Source organism: Athene noctua, chromosome 16, assembly GCF_965140245.1.
Source record: "Athene noctua chromosome 16, bAthNoc1.hap1.1, whole genome shotgun sequence".
NCBI classification, from domain to species: domain Eukaryota; kingdom Metazoa; phylum Chordata; class Aves; order Strigiformes; family Strigidae; genus Athene; species Athene noctua.
In genome coordinates, this window is record NC_134052.1 from 14,669,921 (window position 1) to 14,687,418 (window position 17,498).

The window sequence follows — 17,498 nt, forward strand, 5'->3', positions numbered from 1 at the left end:
ATTTCCTGGATCAAATAAATAAGTAAGACCTATAACGTGAAGTTATTCTACAACAGACAATAGAAGAATGCTTTTCCCCTCTCACAGTGCAACCTGAACACTAAAAAAAAAAAAAGTGAGGGATCTCTTTAGATTGACAGTTGATTGAAAATCAGAACGAGGGGCAGTCTGCATTTCAGTTATCTTAACACTGAACGTGATCATAATGAAAGTGAATATTTTATCCACTTGAATTTTCTCTCCACTTTAACTCATATTGCTGCACAACCCAGCCACAGCGCTGTAGTTATCTGTAAGAAATCTCTGCATGCTGAAGCTGTTACGAATTTCTGCTACCCACAAAGGCAGACAACAAGTTGAGACACATCCTAACTTTTCTTAACAATACAGCCAAACTGGTTCCAGCTAAAGGCTCTCCATTTGTTTGTTCCTTTTTTCTTTTTAAGAACAAATTTATCCAAAGTCTATAGGTATATCACAGCAAAGACTTTTTTTTTTTTTTCAGATCTAAAGAACAAACTAAAAGTAGCGTAACTGACTTTTTTTCTTCAGGGTCCAGATGGAGCTGAATTCTTTTTGGCTCTGGAATCACCAGTTGTAAGTGTCCTGATATAACAACTGAAACTAACAGCAGGTGCTTTTATTAGATGGAAACATGTTTACAAAAATGCAGTATTGCTTCAAAATGTCAGTTAAAAAAAGATACCGAGTCAAATTACTAAACTTAGAGTTAGGAAATACTGCCAACTGCTGTAAAAGAAATTGTTCAGAGCTTTACTTCTATTTGGAAAGTTTTCTCACCCTGGTGACCCACATCTGCACCGCTGCTTCCTGGAGGCCAGAGGACAACTTCCCATTCTTCCTTCAGCTTCTCTGCATACAAGGAGAGGGGACAGCACAAGTGACAGGTACTGTACGTGCGTGTATTTCCTCTGAACAAGGGCAACATCCTCAGAGTCCTGAAAAAGCCTTCTGCAATTACCAAGTGTGCTGATAGCAAACATTTAAGTTGTTCAATTGAAACACTTCTCAAATTAGACTTAATTCATGAGTCAGCATAAAGGGTGATTATAACATAGGAAGACAACTGAAAGCAGGGAAAAAAATGAAAATGACATCAAACTTGCTAAATATGTATTGTTTATTAAGGCTTGTATTCTCCTAGAGGAAAAAGTTAATCTGATGCTGTCCATTACCCCTTACAGGCAGTAACAGTCCAGAGACAGAGTTATACGTTCTAAATACAAGTCTAAATGATACAGATTAAACTTTATTTAAATCAGAGGTCCTTTTGGAGTAAATAGTATTCAGAAGATACTTGCTTTCTAATATAGTAAAAGATCCTCTACAATAAACACGTGCAGATTCAGTGTGCTAGAGCAGCGGACATGAGCACCATTTCCATGCTTAACTGGAACTCCAGTTGGTGACAGGTTCTCCGACGGTCCCCTCACTCCACAAAAACATGACAGCAAATTCAGTTTCTTAAAACAGGTTTTTTTACTCATCCAACAGAAAAAAATTAGACATACACACTGTCAATTTTAAACATCTGAGGCATAATCCATCATATTATCCGTACTATTAGTTCCTACGTTAAAGCTCAGCATTATTGGTATAAAAACTTTAAATGGCATTAGGATTTGGGGGGTGGGAGGGAGTAATGAAGGGAAGGATTAAAAATGATCTGCAATTAACTAATAACACCTGAAAGCTGAAACAGGTTTAAACACATTGTCCAAAAACCCCTGCAATGTTGATAGCATCACATTATTATTTAATTAAGCTACAAAAACCGTAAAGCAGAATTATGGCTGAGAGAAAGCATCTCGCTCACTCTCGGCAGGATATGGGATAACAAATGCACACTGAAGCACTGGTTAACAGAATGTGAAAGGGAAATATTTTCCAGAGAAACAATTTCACTGACAATTTGATTTTCTACTAGACAGAAAAAACCAACATGGCGCATTAGCAGTTTTAAAAGTGTAATTGTACAGATAAATAAAGAGGCATAGCAGCTGCACAAAGTGATCTGAAATTTAGGTTTTTTTCATTTCAAAATTCTGAAGTGCAGTATCTTAAAAGTTTTTGAAATGACAAAAAAAATCAATGCATGGTTTCTTACTTCCGCCATGAAGAAAAAGGGTTTGGGAGGAGGATAAAGGAAGATTTATGATGTATTCTCCATAATCTCTATATCTGGCTAGGAACATAATTTGTGCCAAAATAAAGTCTTTGGGAAGCACTGATACTTTAGTATGCTCATGTATAGGTCCACATTAGGTTAATATAACTGTTTACCAACTTAAAAAAATAAAAAACAGACACACCTTTATTAATGATTTCTACAGAATTTTACATAGAAAAAAAAGATACAAATTAATGCAGATCCACTTGGGCAAAAATAAACTACAATGTACTTAAAGATGCGACAACTTAATTTCCCCTGCACGAGAAGATATATTGGAGCTGAAAGCTTTAGTTTGTCCTGATGCCAGGATACAGCACCAGCATACTTAAATTTTTGTTTCTGATAGTCGAATTTAATATCAGTTCTAGTATATATATCAAACTGTATATGTTTATTCTTATTGTTTGTTTCGATTCTGACGTTCCTGCAAAGAGAAAAAAGTTAAAAGTTAAGAAATATTTTAGTCAAATGAACAAACAAAATGTTTTTAGTAGTAGAACAGAACTAACATGATCCCAGATAAATATAAACTTTGTTGAAACATTGCTGCTACGTTTTATGAGTGTATTGTATATATCTGATAAACCCAAGGACTTGACAATTTAATATTTATGTGCAGCTTCAAGTGGAACAGCTGAATGAATACCTGCACAGTCCCTTCAAACTGACAGCAGATGAAGGTCAAGGTAAGAAAGGTATGGAATACCAACATTCCTAAGCAGAAAAAGGCCCTGCAATATCCTACTTTCCGGATTATTTTAGTTACTGCAGTAGTAGCACAACCAATACACGAGCAGTGACTCCACAGAACCGGTGTCATTTTGAAGCACTCAAATTACTTTGGAGTTTAGTCACATTCGGTAGCAGTAGGGATTTGAGTTTAGAAATTCTGTTCCTCATTCTTCCTATCTGTTCAACTGTTCTGGGAGGCGCTGTGAAATACTTGACAAGTCAGGGGAAAAAAAAAAAAAAACAAAAAACAACACATAACAAAACCAAACCAAACAAACATCATCAGGTAGAAGAAAAGTTATGTGCTTTTGCACGGTCTGACAAAAACCAGCACAGCTAGACTGAACAAGCCAAGAATTTTTAAAAACATTCTAGCGCAGAAGCCAGTAGGCTCTCTGAAGTCTCACTCAACGGCTTCTGCTAACCAAAATACCAAAACCAGATAAAGGTAACCTGAGGGATACCTGCAGGCACCCCTCCACTGCTGTTAAGTCTTCAAGCTAACCAACCTGTGCTCTCCAGCAGCAAACAGCCAGGCCTCTGCTCTAGCCTCTGCACAGGGTTCACCCAGACAAGCTGAGCAATGCAGTAACAAAAACGGGGGGGACTTTTTCAGTAATAGTTTCAAGACTCCCATAAGTTGCCGGACATGCAGAAGACAGCAAGACAAGCTGTATCTTTAGGCCAGTGCATTTTTCCAGCTAAGACACCATGAGGACTGACTAGCAAGGGTTCAGCCTTACTGTCTTCCATTTCATCCCAGCAGTGTTTAAAACCAACTGTAGAGTGCAAACCTGGCATGTAAAGACTCTGTGTACTGTACTTGAATGCTTCAATATGGCATCAAATCCTATTTCAAGCAAGAAAATTGTGAAATCGCCTAAGCATAAACAACCATCAACTCCTAAACTAACACCTTCAGATTTTACTTGTTTGGTGGAATCTTTCTGTATAAAATTTATCTTGGAATTGTTTCTGTTGCAATGTAAAGCTGCTTTGCAAATATACCAAACATAACTCTAACAGCCTGTATTTGCTACTTCAGCTGGTCACAACATAAAATCAGAAGAGTTTTTAAAAAATAGGATGTATTGATTTCTGCCTCCAGGCTGAATAATACTAATATTTCAATTTTAATAATAAAATTAAGTCAACAGAGTCTAGTATAATTCTTAATCAGTGATTTAAGACAGAAGGAAGAGAGCAAAACTTTTTTACCAAATCAACAAAAAAGCCAATGTAAAGTGGTATAATTTGGTTTAGAAATCTATATTCCTCCTATCTTTTCACTGCTGACCTATGAAAGCCACTTAGTGGCTGAGTACCAGAATCTCTTAGGTGTTGTACGTTCTTAATGAAGAGAACTTATGGCTGCCTGCCATTTCCAACAGAAGGGGGTTAGAAAGGATCTAAACCTGAACTGTATCAACCCCATTTTGAGGCTTCCAAAAAAGTAATTGTTCCATCCAACTTCCATTTCGAAGGTGGCAAATCCCCTTTACTCTGCTTCACTGCACTACCATGCTCACGAGCCCATTCTTTTCCATTACCACCTACATAACTTATTTTTAGTTTCCTGTGTAGTCATCCACTGACCTTCAGAATTACACTTTCGTTTAAAATCAAAGTTTTCCATTCTCATGGACTAGTCCCACATAAATAGAAGACAGGCTAGCACCTGAGACTTCTAGCTGGTACCTAGAAAGTACGCTCACAGCATTCAGAGACTCAGCTCAGGCTTTACAATTCAGTAAAAAGTGCTATCTATTAATCAAGTTATTAAGCAGTTCCTTCTACCTTGCTGCTTGCTTTCTCTCTCAGGCTAATCTGAGACTTCCTTTTAAGTGTCTGAAACCATATAAACTTGACAGGAAGAAAACTGATGCAACGATTCTTCATGCTCTTGAGCATGGCTGCTTTTTAGAAGCTCTAACTCTCAAATTCTCTTCTCTACTGCTATTTAGTACTACTGCAAGTAAGAACAAGCCGTTTTGTAAGTAAGTAACAAAGCTTTGTTCATTTTGGTCCTGAAGATCCATCTGGAGCCTTCACAGTTTCTCTTCTCCAGGGGAATTCTGTGGTATCTCACAGGGGAGCTCCTGTTGCTTACTTCTCCTTCAGGACATTAGTATGTATAGTATTCTGACTATACATTTTTCACAAAACCTGCAGAAGCTTCCATTTTGGAGACACTTATCCCTGTCAAGCTTCTGTTCCCTTCGTGTCAGTCTGAAGTAGCTGTCAACCTTCCTACTGAATTTCATCTGCTAAGGGCAGTGCAATGAAAGTATTAATCTTCTGACACAAACATATAAATGTTTTCTTTGTATTAGGAAACACAGTTAGTATTAATTTTAAAATATATATGTTTAACTACAGTTTTGGAAGAAGGACAATATTCTATCCTTCAAAGTTCTGCATCAATGAGTGTGTTCACAGAAAGCATACTAAAAGGAAATACACAATGCTAGAAGAAAACGAGTATTTTAAGTGCCAACATGCCCTAACACTTTACAATATTTAATCACCCAAAAGGAGAAATGGTAAGCTTAGTGGTCCGAAAGCTTTCTGAGGTAAGACCATGCAGCTCTTCCAACCCAACACCAAGTTGTAGTCCTTGGAATAGCCAAGTGCCTTGGCACAGACCAGAGGTGACAGCACAGCAGCCCAGTTCAGAACTACAACCATCTGGTTAAACACAGATCTATGAAGACGAGCTGCTGACAGTAGATCAACCCATCTGTACTGCCACGAGTTGTAAATATAAAATACCAAAAATCTGCAACAAGTTTATTTTCTTTACAATATTTTTAACTTCAGAAGACAATTGTGCTAAGACTATGCAAGCAGGTTTCTAGGGAATGTTAATAATTAATGCCACATTATACTGTATTTTCTTTTTAAAGTTCTCTCACACATGTTGCAACTTTTTTACATTTTAAAAGCATAAGCTTGGACCACAGAAGTTGCTCTCTTTGTGGACACTGTAGTGGCCCTAAAAACTGACTAAGAAATGCCAGGAGGGTCAGGAGAGATTTCATGCCACTCACTGTTTTGCTATTTCATTCCAGACACCAACATCCTTCTATTACTCCTTTCCAAGGTTCTGGGTCACCAGACTGGGCTTAAATATTTTATTACTATGACAAATCAAAAGCTGGACTTAGATCCAAAAATGAACAAACCTTCCCTCAATTCTAGATGATGATACAGTCCTTCAGCAATGCTGGTAACACTGATGAATCTTTGGCACTTTAATGAATATCATCCAGCGTTATACCTGCCAAATCCTCATTTGATGATTTGGTGTTAACACAGGGGTTCCGAGATCAGCTGAACTCAGAGCACACACCAGAGCTCACTCACTCTGCACACAATAGTTAAGGAAATACTCACTAGCAACAAACAGTAACCATCTAAAGAACTGAAATGCTACTGGCTTGCATTGTACAGATTATTCTTCCCTACTAAATATTTGTGTATAAATTAAAGCATTCAGGCCTCCATGTGGAGATTTTTAAGAATTCTGGCCCTTTGTAATCACAACAGGGGTGAAATGAAAGACAAAATTTCAACAAGCAATTTTACTCCTAAACAGAGTATAATGAATAAAAACCACAGCAACTTGAAAACCAATTAAGATGGCATAAATACAAAGAGCCATCTGAAGTTAGGTCATAGGTCATAGGATACATTAACTGCCAATAAGATTCATCAAAAATTATTGTCATAGGAAGGTTAACTTGGTTAAGGCTTCAACTTCAATAGCACAAACTTCTCAACAACAATAAGCTGAAGTGTGTGCATATCCTGCAAAGAAACTCCTCTAGCCATCAGCTGGACTTCTGAAATTCATTTAGTCAATGGAGAGGAAAACATTAACTTTCCAGACAGAACTTTTATAGAATGCAATCCGACAAGTAGTATCTTATTTTTCAGTCCCTCCCTGTTGATCTGCTTTACCTCTCTAGGACTATTATCTTCCTCAGCGTACTTCAATTGTCTGTGTATTGTCCTATTTTCTAAGCTATTTGGAGGAATCTAAGAAATGTTAAATTAGACTTCAGAGTTTATTTTCTGAATGCATCATACAAGCTAGAGCCTCAATTTTAAATGAGGCAGAAAAAATGCATTATTTTGAAAAACTGATATTATAAAGCAGTGACCTGGCTAAGAATATTGTATCAGCATTTGAACTGAAAATAGTTGTGTATATTAGAACAACCCAAAGCAGCACTGTCCCCGAGCTACTACAAAGCAAAGGAAGTTTGGCTTTCAGCATGAGCCATCGGGATCTTCCTCAGGCCAGTAAATTAACCGTGCAAGACGAGATGTCCTATCACTTTCCCAGTATTCTCGCTCCTTAAACATGGACAATATTCTCCCCTCCAGACCTGGCATCAAATCACAGAGAGACTCAACAGCAAAAAAACCCAATCACCCCTCCCCTACGCTGTAAACACCTGACAACAGAGCCCAGGCATTCCAACTTAGTCAGGATTCTCTCCTGCACAAGGGAACACCTCTCCAAGATAGAGGCTGCATTAAATATCAAATTGCTAACTGTCTGCTGAAGGAATGAAGTGTGGAAGTAAAAGCTTTTAGGTTTTAGCTTGTGGAATCTGGCAGGGAATACACTAGAAAAAGCTCAAATCTTAAGCTCTCCTTCCAGACTGGATTGAGGTATGCCATGCACATCCTATCTGATGGTGAGGAAGAGCTGCGCTGAAGAGTTCTTAGGACACTGATCTCCTTTTCTCTCCTAATTTAAGGATATATTCTATGAAGACTGTTTAAAGCAATTTTGGCTGCACTTTTAAATGGCAACAAAACCTTTAAAATGGCAACTTTAATGTAAGCTCTGGGAACACGCTTTAAGTCTTTGCTTCAAAAACATTTTGAAGCTGTACAGAAAGTCTGTGAAACACTATCAACATCAAGCAACTCGAAGCGTTACTTAGCTAGTAACTACACATCCCAACACCTATTATTTTGTCAGCCCATACTTCTAGATTGCTTAATTAAAGGTGTTCTTGAAACTGAGGTCATGGGACAGATAGGCACAGATGTCTCTTGCAGTAGACTTAGAGCCATGAAAGCTTATCTAAGTTTTTACTACACTTTACCAGTTACTGCTCAAATTTCTCTTACTACGTATTCAGTTACTGCCCAAATTTCTCCTACTACATTTCACTCAAAACTTCTTTTCAAGAATTAGTAGACAGATTAGACCTGGAAACTGAAAACCTTTATTTACCCAAATAATAATACACGTGACTTCAGCAGCAGAAACGCAATCCTTCTAGCACTATTCCAGCAATTTTATGCAACTTTCTTTTCCAGAGAGATCAACTGAACAAACAAGATCAGGCTTCTTGCTCTTAAAGGTGATGTACAAATTTCAAATGCCAATACAAGTATCAATTTTGACAGCCCAGTTCCAGTCAAACAGTGTCAAAACATTTCATATTTTAAGGCAAAAATCTTAAGTGGCAATCACTGGCAGAATCCAATTCCAAACCAGAAATTCATTTTCTAGTTTATTAACCATTTTAAGATTAAAAAAAATTTAACTCAAAAAAACCCCAGACATAACGTCCTTTACCTGCATTACTGCTTAGCTTTCTGCTTTGAAACTCATTAGCTATGAAATTGTCACAAACAAATAAGCATGTTTGTTCTTTTGTGTTGTTAAACACACATAAAACCATCAAGTTGAGATGTATTAAAAAACATTTCGAATTCCTACTTACATTTTTTCCACCATAGCAGCCTTCACATTTCATTTTCCCCATATCTGTGTATAAAATAAATTTTTTAATAAGTTTACCTTCCGCACCACCTCCTCCTCTTCTTGGCGCTTTTCATAATGAGAAAAGTCATCAAAGATGGAGGTCGTGTGCTTGTAAGTAGCAATAATTTTAAGCACTTGTTTTGCTTTTTCTAAGGGCACCTCCTGTGTATCACGGGAGTTTGTAACGGGTTTGTTGTCATTGTTCTCCAGCCTGATGTGTCGGAGCTGGTTGTTGGGCACATCCTTCACAAAGATCCACTTGACATCAAATTTCCCCTTCCACTTGTCCTGAGACCAGACACCTGCACTGGTGCCATAGTCCACAGGTGATTTCATCTCTGCTACTCCACAGAAGTGTCCACTTCCATTGACACTGAATAGCAAGTAGACTGGACCCTTGCTATTCATGGACCGAAAAGCACTGTCCAGGCGTTTGTTGCCATGTTCCGTACTACACCAAATAGAGTATTTAATGGAACGATGAATATCATCCTCAGAATAGCTCTTTATTATGAACACACGTCCATTTTTAAGGTTCCACTCAAAATCTTTAGGGTTATAGCTGTGAGCAGCTTTCAGTTTTTCAAGAACAGGATGGGACTCGCCACTTGGAACAGGGTTGGGCTGGGTACTGCCAGCTGAGCTGCTGTCATTACCAGTTCCTCCACTTTGGCCAAAAGCTGCATTTCTGTTGCGAGGAGCTACCCAGCGATTCTGGGGAGGCTGCTGAGGGGTCTGATACTGCGGCTGAGTCAAGGGAGGAGGCTGAGTTGGAACAGGCTGAACAATTTGTTGCTGTGGCTGTGGAACAGACTGAGGAGAAGGTATCTGTTGGGGGGCAGGAACTTTTGCCACAGGACCCTTATTGTCCCAAGTACCTATGTCCATATTATGCTTTATAGGCGGAGGTGGCAATGCTCCTCCGATTACAGGTCCAGTTTTTGTTTTCATTTTAGGCTGTGGTTTTGCAGGCTTGCTAGCTATAGCAGCCCAAGAGGTTGGTTTAGATACTGGCAAGTTTACATTAGATCCACCATTACCAGAGAGGGCACCTGTCATTCCGGCACTGTTGACAACAGAACCTACTGTTTTCACCGCAGAAGTTGTAACATCTCCACCAATCTTAAGTCCAACCATTCCCTGTTCAATACTGTTCATTCCAGGAGCTTTATTTAATGTATCGTTATGAAATCCTGTTTGTCCATCCACAATGGTACCACCCAGTGAACTAGGTGGGTAGCTGTAACTGCTCCCATATGCTGAACTCTGAGTCTGCTGTCCTTGGGATCCGCTCGTTCCCCAAGCTGAGAAGGCAGGATTTTCAGGGAAAAAGTTAAACCGGTGTTGATAGATATTATTTCCCAGGCCCCCAGGCTGTCCAAAAACAGCATCGTGCATAAAATGATGATCTCCATTACTGAGCTGTCCATAGGTGGTGAGATATGGGATAGGAGGATCTCCTCCTGTAGACCATGGTGCTTCACTGAGAGAATAGGGGAACCCAATGGATGGTGGATAATAACTGGACAGATAAGGATCAGTCATTGATGGATAGCTACTGTTCTGTTAAAGAAGGAAAAAAAAAAAAGGTAACTTCAGATATAAAAACCCCCTTCATTTATAAATAGCTACAACACTGTTCATCACCAAATAGAAAAGTACAATAGAGACAAGGTAATTTAACTTCTAGTTACAGATTTTAGCTTGCACTCCAAAAAAGACTGAGGGCTAAACAGCTGTATCTGGGCACCCCAGGACTAGAGGCTCACCATAAGGTTAGTAGTTGAGATCTGGAAAGCATAGAAGCTTAGTTACATTACAATGGGTATTTAGTGCCTCCTTCTAGAATTATTTAATCTACTAATACTCAAAAACATTTCATGGAACTTATACTGAGGTATTTGGCATTTCAAGGTCGCTATACGGGAGAAGTTTTAATTAAATTTATATGACAACACATATAACAGAAAACATGATTATAGTCCTCATGATGGAGTTGTTCTGGGGGGCCAACAGTCCCCAACAATCAAAACATACCTGGAGTGGTAAAACAGGGAAAGGCTACTTCTGACAGACAGGCTCACAGCGAGATCACACACTAAGCTGCATGTCAAGTTTGCTCTAAGTAGACCTAACTACAAACTGGAATTAAGGTGACTGGTATACTGAAGACAAACATATGCAAACACAGCATGTGATACATGGCATCCAAACTGCTTGAGAACGACCTTTATCAGCCTTTTGCAAGTCTCTTCCTCCCTCAGTGGTAAAGTTAAAACCATGCAAGGCTGTTTCTGAGTGTCCTCCCAAAGAGGCCATCTTTTCCACACTACGAGACAAGAGACTGACTGGCTATAAACCAGCAGATCCTCCTCTGAAATTCTACATTTTCCTCCCTTTCAACTGCTTCTTAGACCAAGCTGACAAGCCTTTCCTTCCACTCTGAATCTTCTGCTGACACCTGATTCTGAAGCATTCCTTATTTTTCTCATTCAACAATGCAAAAGAACAAACAGAGAATATTCTAATAGGTTTTATTCCCCTTTAAATAAAACTTGAAGCACATATATTGGAGATTTTCCAAACCGACACTCTAACTGTAATTACCAGTGAGGGGGAGGGAAGGTCAACATCTGTTAATGAGTCAAACAGTAGCTTGCCTTTCCTTACTCATGGAGAAAGATTATTTTAAGAGGAGGAACTAAAATTTATTTCAAACTAAGATTTCAAACTTGAAAAAAATGTATCTGCAAAATCAGCAAAACGGCACCAGAGCTTCAGTCATTTTTCTGAAAATCAGATTATTTCTCAGCTTATTCAAAAAATGAAGTAAAAGAACTCCTTGCTGAAGATAAGCAATATAAAAATATTAAAAATACCCAACTGATACAGAATAATTTTTACTGCTCATTTTGCAGTGACTCCTTTCCATGACACCCCAAAGCCAGAGTAATTCAATATCCTTATTTTCCATAGACAGAATTATACCCTAAAATGCCTCCATGACTTACATACAGTACTGCAAACACTTCTGAGATGTAAACATCCTAAATCCAGGATTATTGATTCAAAAGAAATAATCTCTGCCACTGTTCATGCTGCCTTCATTTATGTGCAAATTCTATCCTTAACAAGAGGTACACAATCTGCCTTTCTATGAGAAGATCCTCTAAAATACGTTAAATTTTGTCAGACTCCCAAGATAAAATAATCAATATTTAGCATATGAAAACATTTTTCTAAAAGACCTTACTTTGAGATCGCTATGTGTTATATCTTAACATATCAATATAAGAAAAACGTAAAAACAAATGCAGGTGAAAGGGAGGACACACAAATGGTCCTTTGGAGATATTTATGTTGATATATTCTACAGATTTAGAACTTAAGATGAAAAAGAATAAGCCTACAGAAAGCAAGTGTTTTGTCCCAGAATATTTCTGCTGAAGGATTCTAGACAATTCCTAAGACTGTCCTCTCCTGCCACACAGCCTGTAAAGTTTCCAGAAGGATTCTAACAAGATTAAAGGAAAGTATCAGCAGACATCCTTACAAAACATTCAATCTATTTTGACTGGCTTTATGCCAGAGTGTGTAAAAGAAACCCAGATAGAAGTCCTTCACTGCAACTGCAGAACATTTATTTCAACAAACTTATCCTTGACCTTTCAGCACCCTTCCCTGTTTCTTTGTTTGTTTTTTAAAAACACAAAACAAACCAACCATTCTGTTCATTATGGGAATTATGGGACTTCTTCCCAAAGTACACTGCTTGCTAGTAATTCCCTGTTATCTTTTGGTTCTGGATGACATTACACAGGAGATGTCTTTTTTTGCTCTGAGCATAACTTTGTACATGAATACTCTATTTCACTCAGTGCGTTTTGCACTTAAAGTGACTTCTAGTGTGCTTTGTAAAAAAGAAAAGCTATTGCATCTCAAATTTGATTTGTATTATCTACTGGTACTTGGATACTAGCACCTTTATGGAAAGAAAAGAAGGCACTACTACTCAGGAGCAGTTTTCAACAGAAGGATGGGAGACAATTATATTTTACTTGATTATATAACATGCTCCATAGTCATTTTCAAGACTAATTTGTATTTTTAAAAGATGAAATTAACACAGTATTGCCAACCTACATTTGATCTTTGATGTCAATGATATTGTTGTGTCAGCTGGGGTTTTAATTCTGAAGTATTTTTTAAATTTCTTAAATGTGTTTCAAATCTTTTTTTTGTAAGTCACTTCTATTTTACAGTAATTTTTAAGGGTTGAATAAATCTGGCTGAATAACTAGATAATAAGGCTTTGTTCAGAAACACGGTTGTCTCCAGTACAAAATCTCGCAGTTCTAATTAATGCTACTGTCACTTTCCACTTGAAATTGTAAGATGACCTACACAATTATTTCTTGCAGCACGCCAATTTCTTACTCCAGCATAAATAAAACAGTCAATGGAGCTACAATTTCATGTAAGAAAGCTTTATTAGAATTATGGAAATTCTAACAGTCATAGCAATTTTTCCATTTAAACCTAATAATTGGGCTTGTTGACAGGTAAGACAGATTTCCTACAATTAAACTATAATAGATGGTTCTACATTTTTTTCTATATAAGTTTAATGTTCAGTTTATTTCACATGAGAAAAATATATCTCAGTTTTAAGTTATAAAAAAGGGCATACAAATGTGAAGTGGAATTTCAAAAAATTAGAGAAAGGTGAAAACCTCAGTTTCTTTCAAAACTTACTTTGCATTACAAGAGAAAATTTTACTTCCTTGTTTCCTGTTTTTATACCTGCTACAGTACATTAACTCCAGAGAAGAGGGAATGTTTCCCATTAAATCATTTTAACTTTGTACAAGAACATGTCTATGCTGCAGAGGACTCAAGCTTAGCTCAGAAGCCAGAACCACACAGGGCAGAGCTCAGAAGATAATTCAAGTTGTCATTTACACACTTGTCCCAACTTCCACACTGGTGTGTCTCGATTGCTTCCAGGATGGAAATGAGCTCAAGTACATCTATATCATGCTACTTGTACCCAAAACCTGCTGTGATCCAAAACCAACTCATAACACAGCTCCATCTACCTGACTGCCCTACTAAAATTGTTTAATACACCTTGAAGATAACTGATACACAGTACACGAATTGACACTGTTTGCTCCAGTGTTTGTGTTCAAGATTAAATCACAATTTCCACAAATAAAACAGGCCAGCACATTAGATGCTAGAATTTTTTTTTGCATGTAGAACGATTTTCTTTTGCAAGCAGCTTCACTGATGTCACCAATATTAACAGTGGCATCTATCAGTTTCAGGCCCAATTATAAGTTTCCCTTTTAAAACATACCGCTTAGCCTTTCTACAAAGAAATAACAACATATATCAGTAGCTCTCTCTCTGAAAAGGTAATTTATATTTGCAAAAGAAAACTCTTTGCATCTCCATTTTCTGTACATTTTGATCACTTTAAAGATTTGCATGTTAAATAAAAAATTACTTCAATTAGAAGATAATTATAATGATATTTAAGTCATGGATGTTGATTTAACATACATTATAATGAACTGGATTATATCAAGAGTTTATATTACAGTGCCTTACCCTTAAAACAACACATTTTTAATTCTTAGATATTTCAGAGGACATGAAAGAAACTAGAATATTTGCTGAAGTGTAAAAAGCAAGTGGAACAACTCTACAAGGTGTCTAGAAAGCCCTGAAACCAAGTTTCAACTATGCTAATTTCTAGGATTATACAAATTATACGTATCAGGAGAGCCCCAAACCAGAACCTTCAGACTCCCACGTGCAACTCATCTATCAAAGAATTCTAAGATCAAATAGCCTGTCACAGTCCAACCATATCGATAACCTGCAATTTGAGGAGCAATCAGCAGACACTAGTTGGAGCATTAACTTCATTTTCACTCGTGGCCATCTGGATATGCAGAGTAATATTAGCTTTGTGAGCACAAATGCTAGTTGTATTACCAAGTAACACAATATGCTAGTCATTTCTTTTTCCATTTCTATTTAAGGAATTTGCTCCCTCAACACAATCCTATGAATTGAGTGCCAACAGCATGCCTAAGAAAAAAACCTAAGTTAAAAATACACTAACCTGATTTGACTGCCCAGAAAGGTAAGGTTCAAAATCGTTGTCATGAACTGTATCCTTCTGATGTAACGAACCATTTTGTACTAAAAGAAAAAGGTTACAACAGATTATAATACTGCTTAGTAGCATTTCAGTAGAGTTCCACCCTATGTTATTCCATGAAAAGCCGATTTCTTATGCAAGGCATGAAGGGATGACATTTCCCTCCCCCCCCCCCCCCCCCAACAGTTTCTCTTTAAACTACTGCTTACACAACTAAATTTCAGTAAATTAAAAAAAAAAATACAGCCAAGAGTGAATAGACAACTCATGTGAATTACCTCTGAACAAAATAATAATTACTGACAGGAATTTTGTGAAAAATATTGGGAAACAACATCTATTGTTCTGGTCCTTAATTAGAACTCTCAGAAACTAATTCACAGTTCCCACAGCGTGTATTATTCGCTGCTTAAGTTGACTAAAATAAGACGAGGTGAGGTCACATTTAATTATGAAATAATGACTAAGTGCCCTGATATCTCAACATTTTCAGGAAAATTTAACTCTCAGTTTTCTCATGTGTAAAATAGAGATATCTGCTATAATCCAAGGCCTACTTAAGCATAACTAATGTGTGAAAAGCATTTAAAACCCATCACTGATATACAAAACCGAAACTGTTATTAGATCACTTCAAATAATTTCTTCTGTTTGCTTTAAATTTAAGGAAACAAGGTCAAACACATTATGTGATAGTTGCTTTACTTACCTGTTTCATAGGCTAGCTAAACTAAACTAAAAGTAACGCCACACCGAATAGAATGTTTTGCAAACAAGTTGGGGGATTTACCAGAATACTTCTGCAAAGTTTGTCAGGTAGAGGTAAAAGAGTATTTACAAACAGGAAATGGTGTCAAACTTTCTGTACGAGGAGTAGCTGGATTTTTAAGGCAGGTTAAGTTATATTAAAAAGCACTCATGAGTTGAATATTGTTAGTTTCTAAGCCTAAACAGCTACACTCTTATTAGCAATCACAGTAACAATCAGGACTTGTTATTAAGTTTAGTTCCAAGTGAAGCACAGAATTATCATAAAGATCTTATTATCTCATCAGAAGTTAACTATTTTTATTTAAAATTCCTTAGTGTGTGGGCTTATATATGACAGCTAGTACATATGTAATCAGCCAACAGCAGACCAGCAACACAACTGTGTTCACATAGCAGGAAGAGACTATGTAGAAGTATGTAAAAAAATATATTGAATAGCCATATCCTTGTGACTTTATGTAGAAATCTGCTTTATTTCAAGGAAATTAAGAGCATTATGATGTTTAGTACTAATACATAGTCCTTCCCAATAAAATCAGTAGCATTAAGTGGGATGCAAGCAAATGTGTTATTTTCGAAAAAAAGCACAACTTCCCTTGTTCCAGCTGTTATCCATACAGGCTAAGAGCAATACCTTTCTGCTCACCTACGGGCACCTACATAATTCATCTGTTACAGTAACAAGTTGAACGATCAGATCTCAGCATGATCCTCACCTTTATTATCCTGTCCTTTCGGTCTCTGGGAAGCCATAGCACATGATGGGGTAAAGGAAAAAAAAAAAAAAAGAGAGAGGGGAAATAAAAATAAGTTAATTTTGGAAAGACGCTTATATTGTCACTGCAAAACACACTGCTTTTGAGGGCGGATAAGAGCCTCATAAAAATGGCTAACAACCTATCAGGGTTTGTTTAAACTGAGGTTGAGGAGTATCATTCAGCACCGGCCTTCCTTAGAAATGGCCACGGCCCTCCACAGGCAGTGGGAACATGCTGCGCCCACAGGGGAAGTTAACGAGAAAGAAAAAGGTCCAAAGAAGCCGGGCGGGAGAAGAAAAGCCTCTCCCGGGCCAGGCGCAGGCACCGGCCTGCAAGGGAAACCCCCCGCCCCCGGGTGGGGAGGAGGCAGGGCCCGCGCTGCGCCTCGCCACTTACCTGAGGGTCAACGCTTGTGGCAGACATAATTCATGTACAGGGCCGCCGTGGTTCAGCAGAGAGGGCTGGGGGAGAAGGCAGGGCCGCTCGGCGCGGCGCGGAGCGCAGCTCCGGGGCCTGGCGGAGGGGCGGCGGCGGCGCCTCTCCCCTCAGGCGGCGGCCGGGGAGGGGGAAGGGGCCGGGGCCGAGGGGGAGGGAAAGGGGGCCGCTGGCGCGCGCGCCGCCGCTCGGCGTCTCCTCAGGCTGGTGTGGGGTGGGGGGGGGTAGCCCAGGGGACGGGTAGGCCGGCGCCGGTCCCGCGCCTCGCCTCACCCTGCCGGTCCCGTCTCTTCACATACCCCCGGGCCGCGCCGCCCGGGCCTGCCCGCCGCCGCCGTCGGGGCCGCAGCGAGGGATGGAGCCGGAGCCTCAACTCCAATGGCGGCGGGCGCCGGGCTGCGGTGACGTCAACGCCGAGAGCGCGCGGGGCACGCCGGGAAGGCACGGCCGGGCGCGGGGGGGGGGAAAGGCGCGCAGAGCGCGGCCGCACCTGCTGCGCATGCGCGGGCGGGCTGAGGGCCCGGGCGGCCGCCGGCGGCCCTTTCGCCCTGCCCCGGCCCCGTCTCCTGTCATCGTTCCGCCTCTGCGAGGCCATACAGGAGCTCCCTTGCCCGCGGGCTCGGCCGTGCAGGCTCGGTC

General features: G+C 39.2%; 1 protein-coding gene across 3 annotated transcripts; it reads right to left on the minus strand.

Moving 5' to 3' along the window:
- Positions 1 to 1,131: 1,131 nt before the first annotated feature.
- YTHDF1 (YTH N6-methyladenosine RNA binding protein F1) lies at positions 1,132 to 17,255 on the minus strand. Of its 3 annotated transcripts, XM_074920253.1 has the most exons (6): positions 16,821 to 17,255; positions 16,383 to 16,407; positions 15,488 to 15,493; positions 14,857 to 14,936; positions 8,757 to 10,283; positions 1,132 to 2,618 (listed from the first exon to the last, which is right to left on the minus strand). In XM_074920253.1, the coding sequence occupies exons 1-6, from the start codon at positions 16,845 to 16,847 to the stop codon at positions 2,592 to 2,594; spliced, it is 1,692 nt and encodes a 563-aa protein (XP_074776354.1). In that variant the 5' UTR covers positions 16,848 to 17,255; the 3' UTR covers positions 1,132 to 2,591. The 3 variants fall into 3 exon arrangements, with proteins under 3 accessions (XP_074776354.1, XP_074776353.1, XP_074776351.1); XM_074920252.1 differs by lacking the exon at positions 15,488 to 15,493; XM_074920250.1 differs by lacking the exons at positions 1,132 to 2,618; positions 15,488 to 15,493 and having other exon boundaries at positions 7,813 to 10,283.
- Between the last annotated feature and the right edge of the window lie 243 nt (positions 17,256 to 17,498).